We start from the raw sequence: 16,951 nt of genomic DNA, 5'->3' as shown, positions 1-16,951 counted from the left end.
TGACACCGTTGACGTGCACATAACATAATTGAGGAACATTCTTGTTCTTGGTGCATTCTGACTGCTTAGTATGTCTTAATGATATGTCAGATCTGGACCAGTCGTTAGGTGATACAGGAATCTAGCTCTGGAACCTGCATTTTGCACAAATTTAAATTTTTATGTATGGATGCAAGGAGAATAAAGCCATTACAGAAGGACTGAACATTGTTCAAACCATATAAATTGATTTAGCCAGTATGACTATACTATACTTCCTGTTTTGTTTTTACAGCAGCATCATGTTTTTATTCCTGGATTTGAAAACACAAGTAATAACTAAGTCTTGTCTTCCCATCTTGAAATATTGATTGTTATTTGTAATTTTCAAATGAGAAAACTGAGTTACAGAGAAATTAGAGGTAACTTATCCATGCTTTATAGCAACACAGATTACTGTTATGGACCATTCTTTACTGGTTTAATTCAGTAACCTGTGTTTGACAAGAGTCAGTTTCAGGGAAAGCTGTCAGAAAAAATGTAATGTGCACTTACAGCAAGGTGATTCTGAAAATTAAGTTTCTTCCTAAATACTATCTGATACTGAATTATGTACGTCTAAGATGCTTACACCCCCCTTAAACTCTTAGCTTTGAGAATATACCATGTCAAGAGGTTTTGTATATTAATTATACTTTATGGAAAACATAACTTTTTATAATGTAAGAATTTTTCATTTCAGTTTTATTAGTATCTCCTTATTCTTCTGTTTAGGAAAGTAAATATGTTAATCTTTCTTACACTGGTAATTATACTTACTGTTTCAATATATACAAATCTTTTCATATTTCCATTCCTTTTTCATGTAGAAGATTTTTGTTTCTGTAGTAGTTTTTGCAAATTTTTAAACTTTTTTTTTGTTGGGGAGGGAGATTAGGACACACAGAATTGCACAAAGTACTTCAGAAGAAGGACTACTATCAGCTTTTACTATACTGTTACGTTCAGCATTATTTTCTATATCATGGTGTAAGCCAATCTGTATGTTTCAAATGAGATTGAGAGTTAATATGGAAGGTAGATTATCTCACATCTGTCTACTATGGAGTTCATATTCTGGTGCTATCCTCTCTGGACCAGGCAGACATCTGGTCTAATCCATTAAAATAGTTTCCGTGTTCTGATGTTTAGTTAGAGTGCTGCAAATCAACTTGCTTTACCCTGGATTAATGAATCATTTCTCCCATTGCAATTGGCTCCTTAGTTCTAGCTTGTTTTTTGGAACTGCTCAAAATCAGCTTTATGCAATAAACAGTAAGTTTGTGTGCTTCCCTGTCTAGGTTTCCAGGCTGAAGCCTTCATGTCTCAAGCTGGGAATCCAAATTAAAAGCAACTTAAATCTTCACAAATGAAGTCTGCGGGAGAATGAAAGTGATTAAGACTAGTTAGTTTCTTTCAGGAGCTTCTTGGTTTGACTTCCAGTTGTTCTGCTCAGCAGACCTTGATGTCTCAAACCTTTGGAAGATACAGGATATAGCAAGGTGGCCAGTTTAGTTAAGTTTCTTCAAAAACAGATTAATGTTATTTTTCCAATTCTGCAGCAAAGAGAACCTTATTAGCTTCTCTAAGGAAGGTTTAGGAGTAGGTCAAAGTGAGTACAGAATGCCTGTATTTGCTAATTTTTTGACCCATGAACCAGATGAAACTATTTAACTTTTCAGACATGGATCCAGCTAAAATTTCACTAGTTATCTCATTCTCCCCAGGTTACTCTTATTCTTCTAGGCATCTATATTACCTTCAGAAGACTTGCTTCCAGAGGCCTGAATGATCAAAGGGTACAGGTTATCTCTGAGTTCTGTAATAGTTTTCTATCATCTGAGGCAGCTGCGTATTAGCCTGGATTGACAGTTCTAATATGTGTTATTCCACAGTTGCTAGTCATTTTGTGGATATTAGTATTTCTGATATTTCATTGAGTCATTGTCACTGAAATCATAGTGAAAGCAAAAAAAGGCATTTACTCACAGTACTGGACAGGATATAAATATATGTCTTTAGACCGAAGATCCTTGTTATCGGAACAAACAGATTTCCCAGCTGAATGTGTAGTTTTTCATGTTTATTTACATGTCATGATAGATACCTTGCAGAGCGATGTTAAGTCACATTTCATATTAAGAATGGTTAGAATTTTCAAAAGCATTCACAGCTGGGCTGACCTAGTTTCAAGGAGGAGGGCTTCAAACCACTGCTAAATGCTGAACCCCCACTCAAATTTGGGTAATAATTAGCATTTCTAAAATACTTACTGTTGAGATCATTATTTCAGAGATCTGCATCTGGAGGGCCCGATAGAATAGCTGTGTAAATTCTGCAGTGTTTTCTAATTGATTTTAATATGATAATGCTGAGCTGGACTATTTTGAAGGGTACCTTTTGATTATTCTTTCAAAAAAGAATAGTTATTCTTTTAAAAATATTTAATCACATATTGTATGAACACATTCTAGTATCAGGAACGCACTGCTTTCTTTTAGGTGGCCTTAGTTATTAAATAAAAAGCTGGGCTAAATAAGACAACCTAATTTATTTGTCTTTAAATATAGGCCTTTTTGATAACTGGAACTTCTCATTCACTGGCTTTATCATGAGGATATTTAAAATAGGAGAAATCAGCTAATTACTTTAACAATACTATTTAATCTTGGTCTTTAAAATAACAGTGTACTTCAGTGGTACTTCTGGTCTTCCAGGCAAATTTAATTTCTTCAGTTGAATTGTCGTTTCTTAAATTATTTCTGAATTTTCAATCATACATAAACAATATAGCTTATTTCCTAATACACACTACTAGCCTGTAAACATAGCTGAATTCCAGTGTTTGGGAAAAGACATTGCAATCTTCATGCTGAAAGGGATCTGCCTACTATATCCTCCTATCAACATGAAGAGATTTCAAAAGTCACTGGAAGACTGTAAGGGTACTGGGCCCAGACTTGCAGACGTTCACACATCATGAAGAGCTATTTACAGTTGTTTATAAAATGCTGCAGGATATATTTGTAAACAAATCTAAAATGTGTTTTGTTTAACAGATACATTTGCCAGAACTTACTGATAGCATCAGTACGTTTTAGCTTAAGCAGTTCGAAGTCCAGGGCATATTAGAGAAGGGTTTGGTAGTAAATTTGAGACACTCTGTAAGACCATTAACTGCTTCAGTTTTTACTGCTTAAGTTGAAATATTCATTGAAGTGATATACAGAAATTAACTATAGTTGCTGCAGAAAAGTATTATAATAATCATTATACTCTGTTGCCAGTAGGCTGATACTCAACTAATTTCCAACTTTTTCAGTTATCTAGTGGAAACAATCCCCACTAGAAGAATTCGTTGAAGAGCTGCTAATATATTTTTGGTACTTACAGCTTTGATCATATTTCTATTACATAATTTGCCATATCAGGAGACCTGAGAAATACTAATGAAGGCTTTATACAGCCAGAAGATATAATTTCAGAAAAAGAAAGAAACAGGAATGTGTTGGGTGTTCCAGTTGCCATTTCTTAATGGTTTACCATTTCCTAGCCATATTTCAAACAGTTTTTTCTTTGACAAATAATCAAAGCTTTGGAAAGTTACTTACCTCAAGCCTCCCAACGTTTTTTTCTTTCAGTGAAGTTCAAAGCACCCTATTAATTATTAGCGCTTGTGAGAGGAGGTTTTTGAATTTGTAAAAAGTGAAATGAGACATATTGAGAATTTTAATAGGTTTTATACTGAAATTTGTAAAACAGAAGTTTCTGCAAGTTTCTTCAGTGTTGCTGTCACTGTAGCAGGCAGAAGTCTCATGCAAAAAAACAGATCAACCTCAGAATGCATTTATATGGCCTACATAGCATTTCTGGTTTTTCAAGTTGAGGTTTATAGATTTAAAGCTCATTAAAATATTTTTTAAAGTCAGCTTTTTGTGTTAAAATGTAACTGGCTTGATCTCCACATGGGGCCACTGACAGGACTGGGAAACTTAGGTCTGCAGCACAAGGCTGCTTTCCAAATGGGACACCTAATAGTAATAGCTGTTATCTTTCACGGAAGTGGACAACTGGTCTATACTCAGAGATTTTCTTTCCTCCTGTTCCACTTTCCTCCAGCAACATGTGTTTAGGGACAAAAGTGATAGAGTGAAATGACTATATAGCCATCTTTAATTATTTTTTTTTAAATAAAAAGCTAGAGTACCCTGATAACAGAAAGCATCAACCCCCAGATAAATGAGGTTCTAGAGGACACGGAGAGGAGTTTGGTACAGATATTTACTGCTAATGTCACTCAGATCCAGCAGCGCTGCTTCTGCTCAGCAGTGGTGCTGCTGGATGCAGACTGGCTCCAGCAGATCCACCTAGGTGTATGCATCGTGCTACATCACTCTTGTTTCTGGAGGATTGATTGTGCTGCCCTTTTCCAGTACTATGTGATTCTATAGAAACCAGCTTAGATTTCTCAAGTAATCCCCAAAAGTAGTTGGCATGCGGAGCCTTGATGCAGAATTGCCATGTTTAGATTGCATTGTACCTGAGATAATAAGTTCTTCTAGGCTCAAGCTGTGTCTGCAATTAATCTGTAATAGAGGTAAACCAATTTACAAGTAATCAAGTGTTGGTTATGGGTACACATCTATGTGTCCCATGTCCCAGCTTCCCTCTCACATTATCCCCACAACTCATTTTTTTGACATTGCTATAGAGGCCAAGGCTGTCATTTAAGAAGTGCTATATTTTTTACCCTTAGATTTTTAAATATGGTTTTTGAAGTAATTTTACTATTTGTGTGTTGGAATGGTTTGGAAAACAGCTCTACCAAAATAATAATAATGAATTCAATTTCATTTTGTCACGGGCTGCACAAATTCAGAGATGTGGACTTCAGTATTAAATCTAGGGCCCTGATCCTGCAAATATTTGCATTGAGTTTGATGTATATATTCGTATAGTAAAGTGTTTTCATGATTGGTTCTATTTTTGGATAAGTAATATATTAAGCTTAGAGATGAAAACTTACACAGTTTGATACGTATGTTTTCTAATATATGTACGTGTCCCTGTTCTTTCAGTATGGTTAACTGGCTAATTTCATAGATTCATTGTGGCAAAAATCAAGTGCAGAAAAGGGGGTGGGAGGATAAGGTAGTTGTCTTAAATTATTGTTATTAAATAAATAAGCTATCTAACTGTATTTCATTTACTTGCTAATTCATAGAGCTATTTGCTTAGCAGTGGATCTCACAATCAAGAGTGAAAACTGGCAAGATTTTGCTTTTACATATTGTTTCATAACTACCTTGAAAAATGTGTTGAATTTCAATCTCTACAAAAGCAAGTGGAACATCAGCTCCCATGAATCACCAGAGCAGAGCAGCAGGAATCCATTCCAAAGAAAGCCCAGCTGGATTCATTACAGGTCTACTGATGTGTTTTCATTTGCAATAAGCAGCAAAGTTACTGTGCGATTACAGTAAACTTTAGAGCTGGGTAACACCTATCAAGTGACTGTCATATTATCTTGCATATATAATGCAGATGAGGTAGTGTGATGCACTTGATTAATGAAAAATTCCTCAAATAACCTATACAAATCCAAAGGCAGCAGCATTATTTCAGGGGAACTGTCCATGTAAAATAGGATTGTGAGATAAACTTGCCTCTGCACTACTTCCCTATATGCAAAGTCTGTAGTACTGCAGAATAACAAATATTTTGTAACTACACAGAATATCAGTATATCTGCTGGTTATTTTATTTCTAGGAAGTATAAATAATCAGTAATTTGATCTCAGAGCCTTCTCTTCTTAAGCCTTCTTGTACGTAGAATTTTGGCTTGTGTTCTGAATATTTGAAATACTTTGTATGCATTTCATATTCCTATAAATACTGTATCAACATTTACTTAGTTAAAAAACTGCTGAATATGGTGTATTAGTGAGTAGTGTTCTCTGTAGTTAAATTCCTGTTGTTACGTTGCTGATGCAAGAGAGTTAATAGATCAAGTTTGCTTTGCTGACATTTTTGTGTTAGAAAACAGGAATTCTGAAACAATATTTAAATCTTTTGCTATACAGTACTTATACTTTGTGAATAAAATAAAACACTGCAATGATCTAATTATTTGATATGAAATACTAGATTATGTTAAAGTGTTTCTTAACTAAAGAGTAAATTCAACAATGTGAGTGGGCAATGCTTGGGTGGAAGAAGTTCTCAGTGGCTTAAAATACTACTTTTTGGAATGGACTGTTTCGGAAAGTAGGGGGAAAGGTGCTATTCTGAACTAAGAAGTTAAAGGAGTTGTTTCAATGAGTAATTATAATTACAGCAGTAATTAATAGTGTAATTGATTTCAGCCACCTCGGGGAACAAATTATTCCTGAAGTAGTACTAAAATCCCCAAATTATTTTAAATATGTAGTAGTCAAGAAGATTTTAACTCCAAAGTGAAAAAATTAACTGTGTCTGAAACTACTGTTGAGTTAAATTGACTGACAGAAGACATACCTACCTCTAAACAAAAAGTAAATAGGAAGCAAGGGTAAAACTGTATCTTTAAATTACACATATTCAAGAGCCATGGAAAAATAGAAGTTCAACCCAAAGAAGGATGCTTGAATTATGGTGCGTAATACACAAAATGGAAATTGTCAGTGAACTTACATCACCCAGTTTTCACTTATCACACTCATAACGATAGCCCAATCAGTTCTGGCAGTGTGCAACTACCTCTTTTCCAATCATCTGTGAAATACAGGGTTTTGAAAAGAGAGATGGTGCTATGCAAAGCTGCTGCTATGTTTCCCCACAGGATTTTGTGCTCTGTGGAGCCCTCATGGAAGGTCTAGTTTCCCATGGATAAGGATTCATTACCACCATAAAGATGTTAGTGGTTGAGTCAGGAATTGAATTCAAGTCTCCTGAATGCTAGTCTTAGTGATAATCCAATAAATTTTCTTCTTTGTTCAGTAGTCACACTTTAGATATCAAAAAAATCAAAATACCTCTGAATAGTGGGTTTGGTGTAGTACCACAGCTGTCCTGTGTTGAGGCTCACCGGGCTGATTGCCTTTGAAGAATACCCAAGAATGAGATAAAAGCCCGATCCAAATTAGAAGGCACAGCTGTATTACCTCAGTGCTGAACCTGAAATAATGTCCATGATACAGCGTTTTAGCTCAGGTGCAGCATCACAGCTATAGCTGTCTTCCCTTGGCCTTGCTGGGATCACAGCAGATAAGCTCATGTCTTCCAAAATATGGCATAGACATCTCTTTAAATACAGGTCTGGGAAGCTCTTGTTCAATCAGTGAACATATCAAGACATTAAAAGTGCTAAGAATTTGACATGAAAGGGTTAATTTTAATAAACAGAAAAAGCACCGTTTATATCTTTCTTACTTGACTTTGCCGATACTCTTGAAAGACTTCCATAGTACTTCATACTCAGTACTTCCAGGAGACGGCTTTTGTGGGCAAGCATTTTGAACGTGATAGTCAGGACTGAGGAGTATGAACCCTAGAACAATTAAAATAAAGCCTTGGCCTTTTGTGAAAGCTGAAATAAACCCACTTCTCTGTTGTATCAGGAATAATTATTACCTATTGAGTCTTTTTCAGTTTCCCAGCTGAGAATCAATTGGTCCTAAAGAAGAGATACACAAAGTTGTTAACTTACAGAGATTTCAACTTTATTAGTCACTGAAGGCTACATAGTCATGGGTCGGGGTCATTGCATTGGTTGCTACATATCAGATGCTTTAGTTGCACTCAGCTTGCCCGAACATGAGTTATTTTTAATTTAGAAATTTATTTTGTCATTACTTCTTCCAGTTATGCGGTTGTTAAAACAATTTTAATTATGCTGTTCTTGTAGGATAAAGACCACCTGGTTGGCATAGTGCTCACTCCTCGTTAGGTTATCATGATTTGGCTGTTGGTTTATCACGTCTTGTGCTCTTAAATCAGAAAAAACTATTTATTTTAGAATATACAGTGTGGATAAAGAAAAAAAGGCATGGAGGAAGTAATATTCTTATACTGAAAACAGTTTTTGCAATAAAATATGATTTTATTGCATAGAAGGGAAATGGTCGATGTAGTCTGTAGGCCAGATCTGCTGTTGCTTTATCGGTGTAAGTATGGATTAAGCCCATCTGCTTCATACCTTCCGTATGAAACCTGAAGTATTATACATGGAAATTAAAGTTTGATCTGCACCAACTATAACTAACTGAATCAATATCCTTTGGCTGGTGCTATTTTTTGAGGTTGTTCAGAAATATCTTTTACTAAGCTTTTTGCACGTAATCATTCTGCATTTAAAAACCTTGTCAAAGAAGGGTTTTTGAAAATACATAGTATGTACGTGGGTCTCATTAATATACTTGAAAGTTTAAGCTGGATAACTGGCTTTTGTTAAATCAATCATACCTGGGGCAGCTGTTGAAACATGGATATATACATAGCATCCATATGTATATATGGATATATATATAGCATATATCCATAAACCTTTCCCTTCGTTTCCTCCCACTTTCTTCATCCTCCCTCACATATAATAGAAAACCAGGTGTATAAAAGCTGATTTGTTTCAGGATTAAGCAGCATGGGAAATATTTACAGCATTTTAGGATGGTACCAGCGAATACTAGTGAGTGACTTCAACCACCAACATCTTTTTCCAGTTTTGTGGATAGTATCATGAGCTTTTGCCCTTACCTGACATTTTCTACCAACTACAATTCCAAACCCTGCAGTTGTATGCCTGTTTTGACTTAGTATTTTTTGCAGGTCATATGCACCCCTTGTGTTTGGGAATCAGTTGCTTACAGATTTCAAAAAGACGTGGGACCCTATGGAAGAAAGTTTTACCCATTGAAGTTCTGTAGTACCACACAAGGGATCTGCTTTAACTCTTCAGTTCTTTTCGTGCCTCAGAATCCCTAGACACAGAATTTCCTCTTGCTTGGTAGGAACACCCCCAAAAAATCTTTTGCTGACCTAGAACTTGAATTCCTATGCACTCTTCAACTGGTGTTTCAGCATCACCCGTTATTCATATGCAGATCTAATTCTCTGAGCCATCTCTTATCTCCTAGAAAGGATGGACTTGCTGATACAATTACTTTTTTGCAGATGCAACTCTGAGTACTAGCTGACCTCGGTAGCTATTATTTAGTCTTTTCCATGGTAGTTGGGGATGTATGTGATGCATCATATTTTTGTTTACAATTTGTATGTTTTATGCTTTTGTTCGATCTGTCTTTTATTTAAAGAAGTATTGCTACTATAGCAACATTACATCATGTGATATCTGATATTACCAGGATGCCAAATACTTGTTAAAGAATAAATCTGTATATCAGATGAAATTCACTGATTCTTACAATGTTTTTAAATAAACATATTTTCTGTTAACTTATATGGTACTACTGTTTTTTCAGTAATTTTTTTTCCTTTCTGGCAATGAGTGTTTTAGTGGATAGGTTAGAGATTATGAGTACAGTAAAAAGAGTAATAGATATTATTTTTTTCTTGCTTACTGAGTTCAAAACATTAATTGCTTTTTTATTTTTGTGAGGAAAAATTGTTCATACCTTCTTGGACAGTTTGGGTTTCACTAAAGTGATACAAAAAATTTCCATTGCCATTTGCCCCTGACAAGAAGGTATATTCTTGGAGATAGCACACACTGAGATAATAAATAATTATTTTTGAAGTAAAGCTTGAAGTAATGCTTTTAGGTTAAAGATTGGAAACAAATATTACATATAAAACAAATACAAGTTAACACAAGTTGAGTTATTTTCTTTTCCTGTAAACTCATAAGACAATGCCAGCCACTGGGAGTGAGGAATCATTGTTCAGAGCACTATCTGTCTGCCAGATACAGTCTTCAGTTCAATGTTCTTCACTAGATTTTGGAAAGGACCTGTAATTGACCTTGGATTGATAATTGTATCTCTTCCCAGATCTAGTTTTTTTGAGTGGACTGGGCAGTGGAGATTTCTCATTATCTTTTCATACTTCATCAGCCAGTAAGTTGACAGCTTTGTTTTGGGCTAAGCACCTTACGTACTTTTTTGTTCCTACTTATCTTTGGGCTGCCTGCTGCCTGCTCAATATAAGCGTTTAAGCAAAGTGCTCTTTGTGGTACCACCAAGCCTTTTGTAGGGACCCCATGTGACATCTTTAGTGATCGTTTTGCTTTGACATGTTTGCATATAAGAGCGAGACTTTTTCCACTCTCAGCTTTGACTGAGACACCTATGCCATACCTTCTGCTACAGTAAATCAGTTTGGGTATGTATAGCTAAAGAAGTATGAGGTATTTAGATGTACTTATGCCTTCTAATCCAAAAGAAAAAGTTAATGGTGCATTAGCCTAGGAATTGTGTTAGGAAGGTTAAAAGGATATGTTGTCTGGTAGCCTCTGTAGAAAGAGCAACTTGTGCAGTAAAAGTAAAAAAACCCAAACAGTAAATCACAATGTTTCCTTCCTATTTATGCAACCTACCACAAGCTTTTTAAGTCCACGGCAGTAAGCTTGGAGTTTATTTTTCCTGAGTACTTTCAGAACCTTTGCAAAGCTCAGAATTTACCTGATAATCTCTGCTAAACTGGTGCTTGTCTTTTATTCTGCATGTTTTCTTGAATATGAATATGCTCTTACAGTTTGGAGACAAGCAGTGTGTTGGTCAAACTGTAGGAGGAAAGTAATTGAAGAGACAATTACTTTAAAGATGCTTTATCTCAAATTGGGTTTCTAAATAACAATGCAATGTTACTATTTTTCAGAACTAGACCAAGCTGTATGAGAATGCTGTCTGTGATAATCAACATTTTTCTTGTTCTGCTTGACCTTTGAAATAGGTAATGGTGACAGTATGGGCACAGTACTTGAATGTGAGGCAGCAGGTGTGGTTGGTACCACGCTGGGTATTATACCAAACCCTGGGATTTGTAGTCTTAACATAATTTCTTCCATTTCTTTTCAGAACACGGTTACTGTGAATTAAGTACATTTCAGATTGACAACTCTCTCTGCAGTATGTTTAGATTCTCAGGGTCATGCCCAATCCTTGCTGCAGGATACATGGCTGTGAAGATCAAAATGACAGTTGTGTTTTCTTCTTTTTTGTAGCAGTTTTTAAGCCAGTGGAGCTGGAATTCCAAGTTCCTGCCTGCTGCTGCCTGTAGGATTTTTAGAATGGCCATAGAGCATTCAGAGCTGACAGCAGAAATAACAAGTCTTCCTGAGCATCAGTGCTGCTGAAGCCTAGGGACAATGATATAAAAGCTTTTATTTAAAAAAAAAACAACCAAAGAACAAGACAACATAATCAGCTATTAAGACTATAGATTTGTACAAATGCTATCATAGAAAAGAATTTTGCTAAAATTACACTGTTGGCAGTTTTCTGATTTGTGGAGAAGACGCTCTTATTGATATATCCTCCATAAGTGTTACTTATCCAAAATGTGAGTTGAGCAGTGTTCATCTAGAGACTTGTTATATTTAGGAGCTAATAGGAGTTGCTGTTGGTCATCTGAATGAATTTTTGTTTGTTGCAAACTGCACTGAGAGTTTAGATTTGCTTCTTTGTATGGGTTTACAATAACAATACTGCTCAAGGCTGATGAAGCTCTTTGTTAGGATACCTGGAAACTTTTCTTGGCCCCTGGATGATGGGAATCTGGCTATTAGATCTTTACACTGTGGAAATTTTCAGTAGCAAAATGTATCCTAATTTTGTTCTAAAATAAGGATCTCATAACAGAATGAGAGGTGTCTTGATGACATTTGTAATATTTAAAGAAAGACTTCTACAAAGTTCACTTGCAGTTACTGTATCTTTTCATGTTACCTTACCTTTCTAATTGGCTATCCTTGTTAGGCAGTAAGTCTGATAATAAGAATGATGCAGGTTTTCCAGGCAAATTCACTCTGTATTTTTCTATGTCTGTTTTAATGTAGCTGTGCTCTCCTACCTAATGTAGCATGAGGGTAGCTGCCGGCTGCTAACTCTGTGGATTCTGAAGTTTGTCACAGCTGGAAGCTGGTTTTGTTGTTTACCCAATTCAAAGGGTAACTATTACTTACTAAAGAGGTAACTTCCTCTAGAAACTGCAGTTTTTAAAGAAAATATACCTAAATTTGCGTGATGTTTATTGTCGCAAATACTGTTTTCATCTTTGCCTAAATGAAAAAAATACCAGCTTTTCCCTTTGAACTTAAGGATAGCAAGAAGCTCTGGAAGTTTCCAAACTCATCCTCCTAAGAATCCCAGTCCCCTGTAAATAATTCTATTCATTTTCACTAGTTTGATGTGAAATATATCCACGATGACAATAGTGATGAATGCAGATACCAGAAGACTCTGTCCAGGTTTTATTTTAAAACCTTATATACTTACAGAGATTTCAGACACCTACAGATTTTACACCTGATAGAAAATTACCATTAAAGTTTAATACTGTGGTAAAAGTAAATCCTAGGGATTTGCTGGAGACTCCAGGAGTTTAAGCTATGAAGAATTAGAATAAAATAGCTACGTGTCTTACAACCTATAAGAAAAATAATTGACAAAATAAGACCTACAGTCTGAGAAAATTTCTTTGCTAAGTTACTTTTTCCTTTACTTGTCTTATCTAACCCTTTTTCAGAGGAAAATCTGGTCGTCTTAAGTGTGGTGTGCAGGATAGTACTTCAATTAATTCTCCTCTTTCCCTTTCAGTTTGTTTCAGATTGAAGTACTATTTCCCTTCCCTACAAGGTTCTGTCATACATCTTTGCCTTCAGTCAGGAAAATCTACTTAGGGCTCCCCAGTTGTGAGGACAGTATCTCTTTATTGGCCAGAGGACTTATGGCACAGTATAACAGTTCTCTCCATCTGAAGATGGTAATGTATTCTCAGCAACACTCACTGCATCTGCTGAACAGACAAGCGTGAAGCCATGTCTTATAATCTAGTAATACAGCAATGCAGGCTCTTTTTCGGCCAGTAGTTTGGCCTTTATCACCCAAGGAGAACATGCCAGAAGGAATATAATGCTGTTGTGCTGTATAATAATGTGAAGTTCAAAGACTGCAGTTTTGCATGTTTAGAGATTAACTAAAGTTAATATAACTCAAAATATAACAACAGTACATTCTGAATATTCAAAGTACTGTGTAATAAAGAACATGCAAGAAGAGATTAATATTATTAAATGACTATGAATTATAGGCTATTTGATGATTTTTTTCTCATTCTTGAATGGCTACATTAGGCCAGGAGGAGCAGATGGAAACTTTTTGCTAGGACACAGTTACTTGACAGCTTCCTTCTGCATCATGTAAAGACTCCATTGGCAGATTTTCTAATTTGTCAGTTAGGTGGAAAGGGAGACGTAGCTCTGTCTTATGCCTTCTTTTCCTACACTGTCTTGGGGTGGCAGTATTATGATGTAATCTTTTCTAGTTTCTTCATCTTTATCTAAGCAGTGTTTCCCAGCTATCTTTTAAGAATTGCAAGAGGCCTATTACTTTTAGCTGAGACTAAGTGAGCATTTACCAGGAGGAGTTCAGTCTTCTTACTGCTCTACTCAGTTGACTCCCTGCCTCCCGTTCTTTCTCTTTGGTCCCTGGCAGCTCATGCATTCATGGTGGAGATCTGCAGGTTTTCCCTGAATTTTTCTTTCTGTCCTTGATTCCATGTGTTGGATTAGAAACGATTAACTTGACTAACTATGACAGGTATATGGGGGCTCTTAATCAAAGCGGCACTGAACTGAAACTGAGGAAATGGTTTTCCTGTGGCTGCTGTTCTGAATTACAGGTTGCATGACACAGAAGGATGAATTGTATCAAGTGACACAGTCATGGCCATACAGATACACATGCCCCATCCAGGTCTAAGTTTGCCTTTGGTGTTACCAGTGTTTAAGCAAATTGTATCAGCATGCTGGTAAAAAACATTGAGCCAAAAATATCAGAAGTAGCAATTTTACATTTAAAGAAAACAGTTTAAATGCTGCAGATTGTGATCTGTGGGTAATTATTCAGTCTAAAACAAATAACCTTGAGGTTGCAAATAATAATTTTGCTAAAAAATAATAGCATGTGTTATTTAATATCTAACTTTTTGGATTATGATAAAGTAAGAAAAGGTCTAAATTCTCTTTGTTCTGTTGTAGTACTTCTCAAAGAAAGTAAGTTTCAAATTTCTTCCCTGGGAAGACTGGGGATTTATATGCTGAGTGTTGACCTGGATATACATATTTTTTAATCTGGGATTTATATACATTTGAAAATGTGAGTATATAATAGAAAGCCTGACAGACCCTTTAACTGTGGTGTCACTAATACGTTGATATAATTTGTTACCTCAGCTAAGGTGTTTTGCCTCAAGAGGTGGAATACATTTATGTATGGAAAGGTCAGTTTTAATTAATAAGCTGTTTTCATCATTCAGGGCCGATATGAATTGCTTGTAACATTTGTGGGAAATAGTTTTCAATATAAAAATAAAACAAATTGAGCTTTATGTCACATTCATCATCCCCTGTAACCCATTTAAATGTCAAAAAATCAGTACAGACCAAAAGCCTATTTCTAGAAGCCTTAGTAGCCCTATTTATAAGAGTGAAATAAGACATTATCATCCCATTATTCCATCACATGCCTTCTGCACTTGAAGACATACACATTTCTTCTAGTTTTCTGTAACACAGAAGATAGTTTTTCTGTTGTTAAATATTTGTTGTCCAAAGAGTAAATAATGAAGAAAATGGTGAGCCAATGTCAGAGGAATGAACTGCTAGTTATATTATTGTGTATTTGTTTCACTATACTATAATATTAAGGTATAATATAATATACAAATATTAACTTACTTTCTTATACATTTCTCAAATGAAAAAAATCACTGTGTTCTTCCATCCCTATTTGGAAACGAATTTTTTTCACGCTGCAATTTGTTAGTATAACTTTACTGGAAGGACAAAGTTTTCAATGTATACACTACTGATATATTTTGACAAAAATCATGCCATTGTATAGAAAATTTATGTCCTCCTATGTTTTATTATGAAATAAACCCCATGCTTTAAAATTTTTTTTCTTTATTTAAGTTCTTTTTCTGAGTTTTGTTTCCTAAGCAGGCAAGGCTCAGATATTCACATGCCTTCATGGCTGTATGTCTCTCTCTTCTAATAATTTTCAAATTTCAAATATGAGTGGGACTTAACAGTCTCAATAGTTCATTTAAGATGCATGAAAATAGGCAGCAGGGTAGAGGAAAAAGATCCCATTAATGCCCATAGTGAGGATGCTGCTGCTAAGGATTATGATAAAGTAAGATGCTGCTGAGTTCAGTTCTAGGGAATCCATGCAGAATACGCGTATTAGGGATCTCCAGTCAAAAGAAGTGGATACAGCTGAATATCAGACTATTGCATACAAGAGTGTTCAGCCACAAGACATGCATCTGCAAGAAACCAGGCTGTGTGGTTTGTTACTTAGAGAAGCTTTGACATATGATGTCATTATTATATCCAAATTCTTAAATAAACTTTGAAAAGAAAGAGTTCATTTACTGGTGCATGTGTTAAATGGTGCAAATTTCATGTTATGTAGAAAAGCATTGGGGAATATCCTTCTACTGGTTTTTATAGTTTTGTTTTTTTATGCCCATGCTTTTCTTTTTTGCTTTTACTGCAACAGGTAGTGCCATAGGAAGTGATGATATCATAGCAGGGAATGTGAGCAAGTACACTGTTCTCCCAGCTGGTTATTGTGGACAGCCTAAAAAAGGACATCTTATATTCGATGCGTGTTTTGAAAGTGGTAAGCATTTTCAGCATTATTTTATGTTACGGAGTTGTCAACATATTAACACTTAACTGTATTGCTCAACTTTATGAAAAGTGTCTTAATTCTAAGACTTGCATTAAATACTACTAAACTCACTGATTCACTTCAGTCAGAGTATGACATAAAATCAGACTGTTCAAACGTAAAAAGGGTTGTGAAGTTTGTCATTACCTACAATGTACATTTCATGAGGTCCATCTCTTACCACATGTAGATACATAACTGGATTTTATTCTATTGTTATATACTGTATTTGGATCCCACTAATCAAAGATGTAGTATTTAAAATATGTTATTTAAAAATCTAGTTTGGAAGTTTACTGGGGAAGTTAACTTTGTAAAGTGCCAAGCCTATCCTTGCATAGTTAGAAGTTTCTATAAATGTGTACGTACTGTCTTTAAATATATTTCTTTGTGTTTCTTGTGGCCTAATTCTGTACTGCTGAGGTTAATGGAAGTTCTGCCTCTGATGTCAACAGAAGGAGAATAAACTTTAGGAAGCTGCTGCAAACTGAAAGAGAAATTATTTTTACAAGAGTTATAGTTAGCATATTAATTTAAAGAATATTTTTAATCATGTATGTTTATATGTGTGTGGGGTATGTAGGTAAATATAAATATATGAATATGCAGCATTTTTTAAATTTTTGTGTTACATATATGTGTGTCTCCAGATTTTTAGCTTAAATCTATTATTACTGGCTTACAGACCTACAGAGCACTGTTAAACACCATATGTACAAAAGACATTTGGCAGGATAAACTATAGTTTTCAGCATGGTTTATGTGAGAGGTGCTGGTAATGCCAAAACTGCTACAGTGTCTTGTAAAATGAGCTTTTTATGAAGAGTTACATCCCTCAGGGTAGAATACTGGCTGCCAGTTCCTGGATAAATATTAAACTGAGTTATTTAAATCCTTTGATTACATTATGTAAAAGGTATAAATGATGCAGTGAGTAATAAAGAGTATCTTATTTTTAAGACATGTCTCTGAAGGTTCAGACAATAGTTATGTATTTTTAAAAATACTTTGGATGCTATTTCATCATAGCTATGGTTTTA

The 16,951-nt window shown here is 35.2% G+C and overlaps 1 protein-coding gene across 6 annotated transcripts in view; it reads left to right on the top strand.

Annotated features, from left to right (window-relative positions):
- The window catches only part of LOC128147873 (BEN domain-containing protein 5), a 980,343-nt gene that overhangs the window by 1,965 nt on the left and 961,427 nt on the right, over window positions 1-16,951 (top strand). For all 6 annotated transcript variants that reach the window (XM_052801053.1, XM_052801052.1, XM_052801049.1 and 3 more), the window contains exon 2: window positions 15,738-15,860. In XM_052801053.1, the coding sequence (XP_052657013.1) occupies window positions 15,738-15,860 (123 nt within the window). The remainder of the gene's footprint in view (window positions 1-15,737; window positions 15,861-16,951) is intronic.

Source organism: Harpia harpyja, chromosome 11 (assembly GCF_026419915.1).
Source record: "Harpia harpyja isolate bHarHar1 chromosome 11, bHarHar1 primary haplotype, whole genome shotgun sequence".
In the NCBI taxonomy this organism is placed as follows: domain Eukaryota; kingdom Metazoa; phylum Chordata; class Aves; order Accipitriformes; family Accipitridae; genus Harpia; species Harpia harpyja.
Note: the sequence above shows the minus strand (reverse complement) of the source record. Positions and strands in the feature narration are given on the sequence as shown.